Source organism: Camellia sinensis, chromosome 8 (assembly GCF_055761805.1).
Source record: "Camellia sinensis isolate YWXY chromosome 8, ASM5576180v1, whole genome shotgun sequence".
NCBI classification, from domain to species: Eukaryota; Viridiplantae; Streptophyta; class Magnoliopsida; order Ericales; family Theaceae; genus Camellia; species Camellia sinensis.
The window spans coordinates 148,838,550-148,851,945 of NC_138968.1; the positions used below are offsets into that span (position 1 = coordinate 148,838,550).

Here is a 13,396-nt window from a genome sequence, read left to right on the forward strand (position 1 = left end):
TGAGATCGAGCGAAAGGGAGAGGGAGATAGAGAGGGAGCAAAAGGAAGAGAGAGAGAGACGAACCTGATCGACGAGCGTCGAGCTGCTGTTCGCGAACCTGATCGACGAACCTGAGCGAGAGACGACGACGAACTCTTCTCCTCCTTTGCTACTGTTGTTCGACATAGGTAGGTTTGGTTGATTGATTGATTGATTTCTTTTTGTTTTATTTTACCTTATTTTGATATTTTATACTTTGACCCCATTTTAAAATTTTGAAATTATTTTTTTGCCTCGCCGTATCCCGAAAAGTATCCCGACCGGATCCCGACCGGATCTTCGCGTATCCCAAATGTATCCGAAATTCAAAAATTAAAAAAAAAAAAAAAGGATGCTTTTTTGCCGTATCTGATATGTATCCCGCCGTATCGGGCGCATATCCGTATCCGGTACGCGTACGGGGGCCATTTCGAAGTATCCATGCTTCGTAGCTTACAGTTAACACATCGTATATGGGCACAATCTCTCTAAAAAGGTAATGTTATTAAAGGTTTCCCACAATTTAACTATTCTACCTCCAAGGTCTACCTAGTGCATGCCTGAGAAATTTCCAAAGCCACTAGGCATGGTCCTCGTATAAAATTTCATAACTCCCTGGTGGTTTGTATGGAATTCCATGTCCTTGAAAACAAACAATAACCCGAAGAAGGCAATATCCGCTGATTATCTGAAATAAATAAGTTTTGAGTAGGTGTTCTGCATAATTAACCGGATTCACATAAACTGAACCTAATTTAACAGCCGACTGGTCAGATACTTGCAAAACCTGATTACTAGTCAGCTCTACCCTAAACAAGGCACCAACATCATTGGTTGTTAATAAGTGTATGGGACATACAAAAAGGCAATGAAAGGCATATTTGTCACTAGCTAACCAAGTAAAGATGATCATAAATGAAAAACCATGACAGTTGATATATTCTTCAGTCATGCACAGAGCAGCGTGAATGCAGAGAAGATATAGGTGATCATGACAGATTAGTGATACCTGCATCCATATATGCCAGTTTCCCATCACTAGTAAATTGAAAAGTGTCACCATCCCATTTGGGTAGTCATTAAAATTGAACAGTACGTAGCTGATCTTGTCAAGAAAATTGAGTCACAAAACTGAGAGTTACCCAGAGATAATGTCTTAGCAAGTGCGATGAACAGGTAAAGTAACAGTGCCAGTTATGGAGATGGAGGTGTTTTCTATATGCAGACTTCTTGTTAACATTCTATAAAATAACAGTCATGCTACGTCCCAACAAAAGCACCCCTTCATAGACTCTAACCGGTAAGAGTCTATTCACTTACTCTGCAGCGCTAAGCTCTTACCAGTCAGAGTCTTTGAAGGGGTGCTTTTGTGGGAGATTTTTGAGGGGATGAATCATTTTCCATAAAATAAATGGCCTGCAGGAATATTACATGTATCCACTATTAGATAAAAGACAACTATTCAGTGAATAACAATGTTTCTTGATGCCATAGGATACTCATTTTTAGCAAGATCTGTTCCTTCAAGATCAGGGTTCCCAGCATTAACTGTACCACCAAAGATCTGGAAACAAAAGAGGGGGAGAAAAAGAAAGTTCAATGTGCTGCAACAGTAACTCAGGTACAATAGAGAATGAAAAATCCACATTAGTTATGTAGATACATTGAGGTGCCCATTAAGTCAAATTATGCAGTCCGCAGACAGATAACCAGTCAACCACATAGAATTAAAGTTGAAAATTACATGAAAACCTTAACTTGACTTGAAATTCAAATTAGGTGAATAAGGATGACCTCCATGTGTTTCGAAATTAAAGGATGTGAAAAAAATTAAACCCAAGTATAACTAAGCACAAATTTAAAATGATAGAGACCATGCCAAATCCATTTCTGTCTCCACACAGAAACCAAGACAACAAAATGGAAGCAGGTGAAGATAGAACCTGTTGTACCTGTAAACCAAGAGAGCAATAGATGCACATGACACAAAATATGGTTCCCAAGTATGGCATTAGACTTGGTATGAGGGTCAAGAATGTGGCAACGAAGGCACGGTAGCGCTGGACATGCATTAATATCCTAATTAATCGTAACATTCTTGCAAGAAGAAGATAACGGATCCTGCAAATGACAAGAAGCAATTAAATAAATATCATCACATCAAGGAAGTGATTGAGAGGCCAACACTCTAGGCAGTAACAGCTAGTACCAAACAAACAATTTTCCAGACACGAGAAGGAATCAAGGAAAACAGCCCAATGCTATGTCATATGTCTATTTTTAACTACATACCTTGGGTTTTCAATGAGGCTCATGCAAGAAGTTCATGCCTCATTTTATTTACTTATTTGTTTATTCATTTATTTGTTTTGGGTGTCTGTCCAGAGTCATGAAGTTTGTTTGAGATGTTGCTGCATCAGTTGTAAATAATGGACAAGTATGGTTATATGCTTCTGGACATGCAAGTTAACATGTATTTATAATATATTCACTTACGCAGTATAAGATTTGAGGTGAAACTTACACCAAAGAAGAAAATTGAATCTTCTTGGAAACCTTGAAAAGTGAGGGGGGGGGGGGGGGGGGGAGAATTAGAAAAAAAAGAATATTCATGAATGTGATTATGCACAAGATTCATAATATGCACACAATTATTTGCAAATCTGATTATGCACCAGATTCATAGTAATCACAAAATTCCACAGTTCATATGTCCTTACCAATGTTTGTCAATATCTTACAATTCGATACTCTTCAAAGGTAAATCGGCACTATCATCAATATGTATCTTAAATTAAATGTATCTTATGATACATATATGATACATGATGCGATATACGACACGTGATACATAATGCAATACATATTTTACTTTAGTACGAAAATTTCTTCAGCCAAATTTTTTTTTTTTTTTTTAAAAAAAACTTATCAAATTATTTTATGTAAATAAATATTGTCAAAAAAATTCATTAACTTAGTAAATAAAAGTATTTTTTGATATGAGAATGGTATTTTTATTTTACTTCTCGAGCTTTTTGACATATCTATTATATTTTATGGTATTAAGTATCTTGCATTATTGATTTATGTCTTGTGAAGACAATATGTATTGATGCATGTATATATTTAATTTAGGGAACTTTGCAGATATTAAGGAGAGGAAAACTAAAACCTTATAACCACTACAAATGGGGCAACTCTAGGCGATGTGGGACACATTCCAACACATCCTCCTGGACCACAACATACAGTAGCCGGACAAACGGCACACCAATCACAAGCCCAACCAAAGCTCTGATACCAAATTGAAAAGCCCAGTTCACATTTCTCCTTAAAACTCAAGTATTTTAAGGAGAGGGAAATTGAAGCCTTATAACCAATACAGATGGAGCAACTCTAGGTGATGTGCGATACATTCCAACAGCTAAGTGAATGTTCATGAATGTGATTATGCACAAGATTCATAATATGCATACAATTATTTGCAAATCTGATTATGCACCAGATTCATAGTAAATTAGTAATCACAAAGTTCCACAGTTCATATGTCCTTACCAGTGTTTGTCAATATCTTACGATTCGATACTCTTCAAAGGTAAATCGATACTATCATCAATACGTATCTTAAATTAAATGTATCTTATGATACATATATGATACATGATGTGATATACCACACGTGATACATAATGCGATACATGTGTTACTTTAGTGCGTAAATTTCTTTAACCAATTTTTTTTTTTTTTTTTTTTTTTTAAATTTATCAAATTATTTTATGTAAATAAATATTGTCAAAAAAATTCATTAACTTAGTAAATAAAAGTATTTTTTGATATGAGAATGGTATTTTTATTTTACTTCTCAAGCTTTTTGACATATCTATTATATTTTATGGTATTAAGTATCTTGCATTATTGATTTATGTCTTGTGAGACAATGTGTATTGATGCACGTATATATTTAATTTAGGGAACTTTGCAGATATTAAGAAGAGGAAAACTAAAACCTTATAATCGGTACAAATGAGGCAACTCTAGGCGATGTGGGACACATTCCAACACATCCTCCTGGACCACAACATACAGTAGCCGGACAAATGGCACACCAATCACAAGCCCAACCAAAACTCTGATACCAAATTGAAAAGCCCAACTCATATTTCTCCTTAAAACCCAAGTACTTTAAGGAGAGGGAAACTGAAGCCTTATAACCAATATAGATGGAGCAACTCTAGGCGATGTGGGATACATTCCAACAGCTAAGTGTGTTGTTCTCACAATATATTTGTTTTTCATAACGATATTAATTTTCTACCCATTATTAAAGGACTTATAGTATCTTACAATACACGATACGATACAATACGTGATTTAGAAAATAAATAAATAAATGAATAAAATACACGATTCGTATCCCGATTTGACAACTATGGTCCTTACCATTCCCCATTTGAAAGAAAAGTCAGTCCATCGGGGTCCAAGAAAGTTGCTGTTTCTCCAATAACTGGAAAAACGGGAGTATTCATTAGATAAATACAGTGCATAACTAACAAAGATTCCCATGCAAGGCACAATAGAAAAATACTGTTAAATTATAAAGGAAATGAAGCATACTTGATGCAATGTTATAGTGTATTTGATGCAAGGGCCAATAAACAGTACTACACTGAAAAACTCAACGAGCAATTGCATAAAGCAAAAGTACAAAAAGGTACGCCCAATTTAGTCCCATTGAATGAGGTCTGGAAGGGATAGATTGGGTAAACCTAACCTTTGGCATAATTTGCATGAAGTGGCTGCCCTTAATGCATGAAGTAAAAAGTACTAAAACAAAAAAAATTCAACAAGCAATTCATAAATAAATGAAAACCTAATGCATATATATAAATAAATAAAACTATGAAAGATTGCTTTCTAATTCCCAGGGAATGACAGCATGGTCTTTCCCATGTTGTTCTCGTGGTAAAAGAAGGCCTATGCAGCATTATATTTTTTGGGTTAAACATGTAAAGAAACTTGAGCATGTAACCCATCTTTGTTGGTACTGGGTGTTTTTAGAATCCTATGCATTATATGCACTTACACAAATATTTTCCATGCAGGTGACTATAGTGCTGCTCTTCTTTACTATGTTATTTATTTTATTTTATTTTAATGTAAATTCATTGAATAAGAGAGCTGGGGCAATTCCCCTTCTCCCAGTCCCAAGAGCAGCAACCAGTAGGCTGTGGAAAAAGCAAAAAGCACCTGCAGTATGAAAACTCAAGAAATAATCAGTCAGTTCATTTCAGAAAATTTTGCACCTCAGCCACAAATTCCTCCATGCCGATCAGTTGATAATTTTTCCTTCCTGTATTACATCTATATGTTTATAATAACATTTTTAAAGCTTCCATTTTTTAAAGTTCTTATGGGTGAGACTGAGATAACCCTGAGATATATTTTAGAGGTGGAAATCAGAAATATCAACTTGAACTGAGATATATTTTCCATTTTAATGTGCGTACTGACATCCATATCATGTTAAACTTAGTTTTGGCCCAGAAACTCAATCAGGAAATGAGGGGCAGAATGTCACGCCGCGGATTTCTAAACCCCATGGACTAAACCTAAAGGCCTTGATTATCTGATAAAAACCCAATTTACACTGTGAAGGTCAACTTGTGGACCAACCAAGGTCAAGGTCTAAACTGTAGGTAAAGGTTCAATGTAGTTGCTGCACAATTTTCCATACAAATTGCACAATTTCAATATGTATGTACTTTTTACATGAAAAGCTGACATATATAAATATATGTAACTATAAAAAAATAAAAATGTAACAAAAAAATGACACATTAATAATGGGATTAAATAGTTGTCAGCACTTACCTATAACCCATGTGATAATGAAATCAAAACGATTTTGACCATCCCTCCAATAGTTCTCAAATCCATACGCATAGATTTTTAGTGCCATTTCTATGACATATAACCAACCTAAGAAACAAAATGCTGATCATCAACTCTTAATAAATAAAACAAAGCCAACGCAACAAAGAAAGGAAAAAAAAATATTAAAACAACAATATGGCAAAAAAAATAAGCCAATGTAAAAATAAAACCATCAAACGCATAATACATTGTTGGGCCATTTTATCAAAGATTAGGATGGGGGAGGTCTTAGGTTCAAGTCTTTTTGTCGGCATTTGGTCCTCATTTGCATTCTTTCTTCTATAGTTTGGATTATTTCTTCTCTCCATGTATGGATGTTTGCATCTTCACATGCAAGATAGTGTTGCGTGTGAGGGAGGGTTGGATAGTTTGTTATAGATAATCCATTTCCTAACAACTGAAGTTTTTGGAAAAATTGGTGACTGAATAATACAAAATTATCTATATTATAATTTATGGTAGTCAAATAAGTTATTTAGGCATAGTGGGTATGACTCCAAGTTATCATACCGGGAGGTGGGGGGGAAAGAGGAGCTAATTTATATATATATATATATGTTAGGATAGTTCTTAGTTTCTATTTTATAGTTCTTCTGTTAATATTTACTTGAGTTGAGGGTACGATGGTCATATCACTATGTTAAGGTTTGTATATATATTTTGGCAAATGTAATCAATAGATTCATTCCAGATATATAAAATTCTCTCTTATCTCTTATCTCTTCTTCTTCCTCCTAAACCTTAACCCTAAATTGCTTAATTATACATTCCAATTTGGTATCAGAGTAGCAATCCATCCTTGTCTAGTGGTTATCAGCCTCTCAAAGTTCTTCTGAGGCGAAAACGACGTACTGACGTCAAGTTTCGAATGATGATGTCAGCATGATGTCATAGTCCGTACGGACGAGTTGCTACCTACTAGATCGCCTCTCTTTCCTGAGGTTAATGGTGATATGTTCAGAATTTTTTGGGACCATCTGTTGTAAGTTCTGTATTTTTGAATGATTTTCGAATTATTTGGTGTCATTTTTTTGTTCTGTGATTCTGTGAGTTATCTGCGATTTCTACCTATTGGATTGCCTTCTATGGGAGCCGAAAATGGTTGCCTCATTATCCTTGATTGTTGTTTTGAGAGTTGGTGGTGCATTTTTTTGGAGTTTATTGTGTCAATTCAGCATTTCCCTGTTCGACAAATAGGAAGTCTTCTCTCTGGATTGATTCTTTAACTTGGAAATCTATTCTTGGACTATTCTTGTTGTTGGGTTTGGTGTTTGGTTATGTGTTGATGTTCCATTGTTAAGAGTTTTTTGGCTTGATTGTTGTTGGGCTATTCTTGTTGCTGTGTTGGTTGCTTCTTTCTGCTCTGTTTAAATTTGTGGTTGCTCTTCCATCTTCCTTTGGTACTATGGTTGAACCAAGACTTGCTTCTCAATCCTCTATAATTAAGGATGATGAAATATCCAAGTCAATTACCACTAAGAAATTAAATGGTTTAAATTATCTAGCTTGGGCTCATGCGGTTAAGATTTTCTTAAGTAGCAGGAAGAAGTCACGGTTTCTTACTGAACTTCCACCTTTTGAGGATGATAAAGGCTACGATGATTGGCTAAGTGAGGATTCCTATGTTATGGGTTGGATTTGGCATAGTCTAGAACCACATGTTGCTACTACCGTGGAATTTTGTGTTCTAAGAAAATTTGGGACTCCCTGGCTAAATCTTTTTTGGATCAGAGTAATGTCTCTCGGGTTTATGAGTTATATAAGTAGATTTTTGATATGCGCCAATCTAGCCGATCACTTCCCGAGTATTATAGTAGTCTCAAGATCTTATGTGATCAGTTATTGCAGCATCAGTCTTTCACTATTGATGTGAATAAATAGAAGTAACATTGGGAAGAATTTATGATGGCTTCCTTACTTTCCGACTTAGATCCTAAATTAAGGGGGTTCAAGGATCAAATTCTTGTCAATGAGACTTTACCATCTGTTGCAAATGCCTATTCTCGGCTGTTACGTTTTCTTTGGGCCAATCCCAACCCCCATCTGGGTCCTCTACATTGGCTTCTTTTGCTTTGGTCTCTAGTAGTAGTGATCGAGGGTCTACTCGCAAGGGTTTTTATGGCTCTTCTAGTTCACGAGGTTCTTATTTTGGTCCCTAGGGTTCTCGTAGAGGTGGTTCCTGTAGTGGTAGTTCTCGTGGAGGCAGTAATAGTGGACCTGGTTCTCGCACACGTGGTGATCACAAGTGTACTCGTTGTGGTTCCCAAGGTCATATTGAACCTTGGCGTTGGTAGAAACATGGCAAACCTGATCATATGCATTAGGTTATGGATGATCCATCCTCACAGTCACCCTTGTTTTCCATCGGTTCTGCTGCTTCTCCAGTTGATTCTCATGAGACTCTCACTACTCAAATTAGTGAGCTTACCGCTCTTGTCCAGTCTCTTCGGCCTAGTTTGCCTTCATCCTCTACTGCTACTATGGCTAGTTCAGGTAATGTTGCATGTGTGGCCCAGTCTACTCAGTCTTGGCTTCTAGACTTTGGTGGTAGTTCCCATGTCTTTGGTAATTCCTCTCTTTTTTATACTCTTCGGCTTGTTGATCATATTATTATACTTGCTGATGACTCTTCTCAACCTGTTAGTGGTCAAGTCCTCTTCATCCCACTTCATCCCTTTCTTCACCATTTGGTCTTTATGTTCCTAAGTTTCCATTTAATTTCCTTTCTGTTAGCCAATTGACTCAAGCTCTCCATTGTTTCATAGCCTTTTCTCCCACTTCATGTGTTTTACAGGACCTCCAGAGTCCCAAAGGATGATTGGTTCGGAACATGAGAAGAATGACTTATACTTTTTGGACACTGAGACTTCTCCTCCTCCATCTATTGTGTTGAGCGCTACTATATCTCCTCTTTAGTGGCATTTTCACTTGGGTCATCCCTCTTCAGCCAAGCTCAAATTAGTTGTTCCTAATTTGAGTCATGTCTCTAAACTTGAGTGTGAAGCCTGTTAACTTGGAAAGCATCACCATAGTTCTTTTCCTCGTCGTAGTGCTAGTCGTGTGTCTGAGTCGTTTGCTCTTGTCCATACAGATATCTGGGGTCCTTCTAGAACTTCCACTGTTAATGGTTTTTTTCTATTTTGTTATTTTTGTGAATGATTACTCATGGATGACTTGGTTATTTTTAATAAAACAGCGCCCTGATTTGCCTTCTATCATTTCTAAGTTTTATAATGAAGTCTTTACTCAATTTGGAAAACGTATTAAGATATTTCGGTCTACTAATGCCTTAGAATATGTGCAGTCTATTGTGATTACCTTTTGTGATGATCGTGGTATTATTCATCAGACTAGTTGTTCTCATCTCCTCAAAATAGTATTGCAAAGTGAAAATACCGTCATTTGTGAGATGCTGCTCGCCACTGATGTTTAATATGCATGCCCCTAAACAGTTTTGGGGTAATGTGGTTCTCACTGCTTGTTTTCTTATTAACCCGCATACCCTCTAGTGTTGTCCACACATCTCCATATGATCAATTATATCCCACATCGTCTCCTTTTCTCTTGTCACCTCGAGTTTTTGGCTGTCTTGCCTTTGTCCATGTTCTTGGCTCCGGTTTGGATAAGTTATCTCCTCGTGCTTGCAAGTGTGTGTTCTTAGGCTACTCTCGTACTCAGAAAGGGTATCGGTATTATCATCCTAAGTCACGTCGATACTTTGTTAGTGCTGATGTTACCTCTTTTCAGTCCACTCCTTTTTTCTCATCCTCTTGGCATCAGTTATCCACTGATCTTCTGTCTTGTCGTGGGGGGAGCCTACCTCCCTCACCCTTACTCTTCCCTATTGTATATCTTCTGTCTTCTCCCTCTTCTTCTATATCTTCTCCCTCTAGTATTGCCTCTACCCCTCATTTGCAGGTTTATTAGAGGTCTCAAGCTCGTCGCATTGTGTCTTATAGCCCGACCAATTCATCTCCTGCGTTTGAGGTTCCTGCCTCCCCTATTCCTTCTGTTGCTATACCCTCTGATGATCGTCCTATTGCTCTTCGCAAAGGTACATGTACTTGCACTCACCATCCTATTGCTAATTTTGTTTCTTATGCTTGTCACTCTCCTGGTCTTCACTCCTTCGCTTGTAGCTTGTCTAGTATTTCCATTCCTCATTCATCTCAGCAAGCTATGTCCATCTCTGGTCAGAAGCATGTCATGGATGAGGAAATGCATGCCCTTCATCAAAATTAGACATGGGAACTTACCTCTCTACCTTTTGCCAAATTTGTTGTGGGTTGTCGTTGGATTTATACTATTATCTTCCTGATGGGACTATTGAGCAACTTAAGGCTCACTTGGTAGCCAAAAGCTACACACAAACCTATGGTGTCGATTACCCGAAGACTTTCTCTCCTGTGGCTCATCTTAACTCCGTTCGGATCCTTCTCTCTGTTGCCGTTAGTAAGTCTTGGCCTTTATATCAACTTGATATCAAGAATGCCTTTCTTCATAGGGATCTCCACGAGGAGGTCTATATGGCTCAGCCCCCCTGGCTATGTTGTTTCCGGTCATGAGCATCTTGTTTGTCAATTGCAGAAGGCTTTGTATGGTCTCAAGTAGTCCCCTCGTGCCTGGTTTGATCATTTCAGTGCCGTTGTGATTGTCTATGGTTTTAGCCGTTCCACCTTTGATCACTCTGTCTTTGTTCACCACTCGTTTACTGGGAGTATTGTTCGTATTGTCCGTATTGTCTATGTCGATGACATCATCATTTCTGAGAGTGATTCCACTGGTATTGTTGATTTGAAGCGGTATTTGGGACAACAATATCACACCAAAGACTTGGGTCATTTTCGGTATTTTCTTGGCATTGAAGTTGCTCGCTCTTCTCAGGGCATATTTCTCTCCCAATGGAAATATGTTGTTGATCTTCTCACTGAGACTGACCTCTTAGGCACTCATCCTAGTGATACTCCCGTGGATTTTAGTGTAAAACTTGATGGTAACACCAGAGACTTGTTTCCTAATATTGGTCGTTATCGTCGGTTGGTTGGAAAGTTAATTTATCTCACTATCACTCATCCCAATATTACGTGTGCCGTAAGAGTGGTTAGTCAGTTTATGCATGCTCTCCGCCAACCTCATTTTGCTGTTGTGTCGTATCTTGCGGTACTAGAAGCATGCCCCCGGTCGGGGTTTGCTCTATCGCCCCTCTTCCTTATTATCTGTAATCGGTTTCAATGATACTGATTGGGCTAGTAATAAGACTAATTACCATTCCACCTCCAGCCATTATTCCTTTGTTGGTGATAATCTTGTTACTTGGCGTAGCAAGAAACAGACTGTTGTTGAGGCCGAGTATCGTGCCATGACTCATACTGCTTCTGAGATGCTCTGGGTTCAATGCATGTCTTGTGATAATCAGGTGGCTATCTTCATTGCCAACAATGCCATGTTTCATGAACGAACCAAATATATCAAAGTTGATTGCCATTTCATTCGTGATCTCTTATTCCGCAAGCAAATTGTGACTCTTTACATTCATTCTGAAGATCAATTGAGTGATATTCTTACTAAGCTTTTGGCTCGATCTTCGTTTCATCGTTTATCTGCCAAACTGGGCATGTTTGATCTCTATACTCCAGCTTGAGGGGAAATGTTAGGATAGTTCTTAGTTTCTATTTTATAGTTCTTCTATTAATATTTACTTAAGTAGAGGGTACGATGGTCATATCACTATATTAGGGTTTGTATATATATTTTGGCTAATGTAATTTATAGATTCATTCCAGATATATAAAATTCTCTCTCTTTTCTCTTATCTCTTCTTATTCCTCCGAAACCCTAACCCTAAATTGCTTCATTATACATTCCAATTATATATACATATCAGTATCCACCCTTTTACTTTACATGACAATAATTTTCACACCAACAAGACTATCATTATCACCATCCATAGTGAGTTAGACTCAAAGTTACATAATTCCTCCAGAATTTTATCTAGGTTTCAATGTCCATCTACCTTGTCAATTTTAAATCATTATCATAACTTGGTGAATTACAAGTGTGACCTTTATTAGGGGAATTTCACATCAATGGGAAGGGGAAAAAATAGTTATACATTTATGGAGGTGCAAGTGAGTCCGTGCTCTAGTGCAAGTAAAAACCGTGACCTAAAACACAACTCTAACTTGCACCTCCATGAATTTATAATTATTTTCTTCCTTGTACTAATTTGCAGTTCCCCCAACTTCATTCATCAACATGTAATATATATATATATATATATTTAATATTTTCCCCTCCTAGTGGGTGTCAAAATCAAGCTTATAAATAACCAATGCATTTCCAAATATTGCGATTCATGCATAAAATTTTATACTCCAACGATGTCATTTCATTGGTTCCTTTGGATTTGGTAGTTGCAGATTGCAATTTTAAAAAACCTTGACGTCTAGGATTAGGAAATTGATAGATTCAACACCATTTCTTTTATTTCCAACAAGAAGGAAGAAATATGTAAATAGCAGGGTAGCACTAAAGGGCATGAGTCATTCGTACATGCCATTTCTGTGCATACTTATGCATTAAGAAAATAGATCATTGGTAGAGTGAATGTCTTAAAAGGTTAGAGAGTAAAGCACTTACCAAAAACAAACTCTACCTTTTGCCAAATCTTTTGAGCAGAATTATTCTCTATATCAAGCTGCAACACAGGCAACATAGAATATTAGCATACTTCACTATAAAGAAATCAAGACCATGTAAGAATTCAAAAAACTACAAAGCTCTCCATTAATAGTGCGTGCTCAACTTAGCTGGACTCGACTGACCTCAATTCCAACCACTTATAATTATCGACATTCATTTGTCTGGTCTAACTAATCAGCGCTATAAAGAATCATACTAATTACTTGAAATTGCAAGGGTGTACAAGCTTCTGCCAAGAGGGAGGTGAATAGGCCACTCTCAAACAAATTAATTGACCAGGATATGGAGGAAATAAATTCTATCAACAGACACAAGGCTACTAAACTTGACTAGGTGTTGTCCTAGTTACAGTGGTAAGACACTCACGGACATGGACACAATATAAACACACTGACACGAAAATGTTCAAAAGATGTGAGACATGACACGTGGAGGACACATGCAAAATGTATAGTTTTATATATTTACTTCATAATATACATGAATATTCCAATAAAAGAATAAAAAAAATACAACATAACACTAATTTCTGAAATTTAAAGGACTACAGATTAATTTTCATAAATATACATGGTTTGTAATGTGTTCCATGTATATCAAAGCGATGGACAATTTGAATGTGTATCTGACATGTGACCGTAAGTGTCCGACATGGACACACCACCTTTTTAAAAGTATTTGGGCTGCTTAGTCCATGACGGGTTGGCTGAAAAGGTTTCAGCATATTAACATGGGCTA

At 37.0% G+C, this 13,396-nt stretch overlaps 1 protein-coding gene across 10 annotated transcripts in view; it reads right to left on the reverse strand.

Annotated features, from left to right (window-relative positions):
• LOC114300073 (two pore calcium channel protein 1A) overlaps window positions 1-13,396 on the reverse strand; it is a 53,903-nt gene that overhangs the window by 8,406 nt on the left and 32,101 nt on the right. For all 10 annotated transcript variants that reach the window (XR_014338418.1, XR_014338417.1, XR_014338420.1 and 7 more), the window contains exons 14-19: window positions 12,596-12,653; window positions 5,891-5,998; window positions 4,460-4,523; window positions 1,972-2,140; window positions 1,519-1,583; window positions 1,029-1,119 (exon numbers count right to left, since the gene is read on the reverse strand). Coding sequence is in view for 5 of the 10 variants with exons in the window: in XM_082883787.1 (XP_082739913.1) it covers window positions 1,029-1,119; window positions 1,519-1,583; window positions 1,972-2,140; window positions 4,460-4,523; window positions 5,891-5,998; window positions 12,596-12,653 (555 nt within the window). In the remaining 5 variants the exon portion in view is untranslated. The remainder of the gene's footprint in view (window positions 1-1,028; window positions 1,120-1,518; window positions 1,584-1,971; window positions 2,141-4,459; window positions 4,524-5,890; window positions 5,999-12,595; window positions 12,654-13,396) is intronic.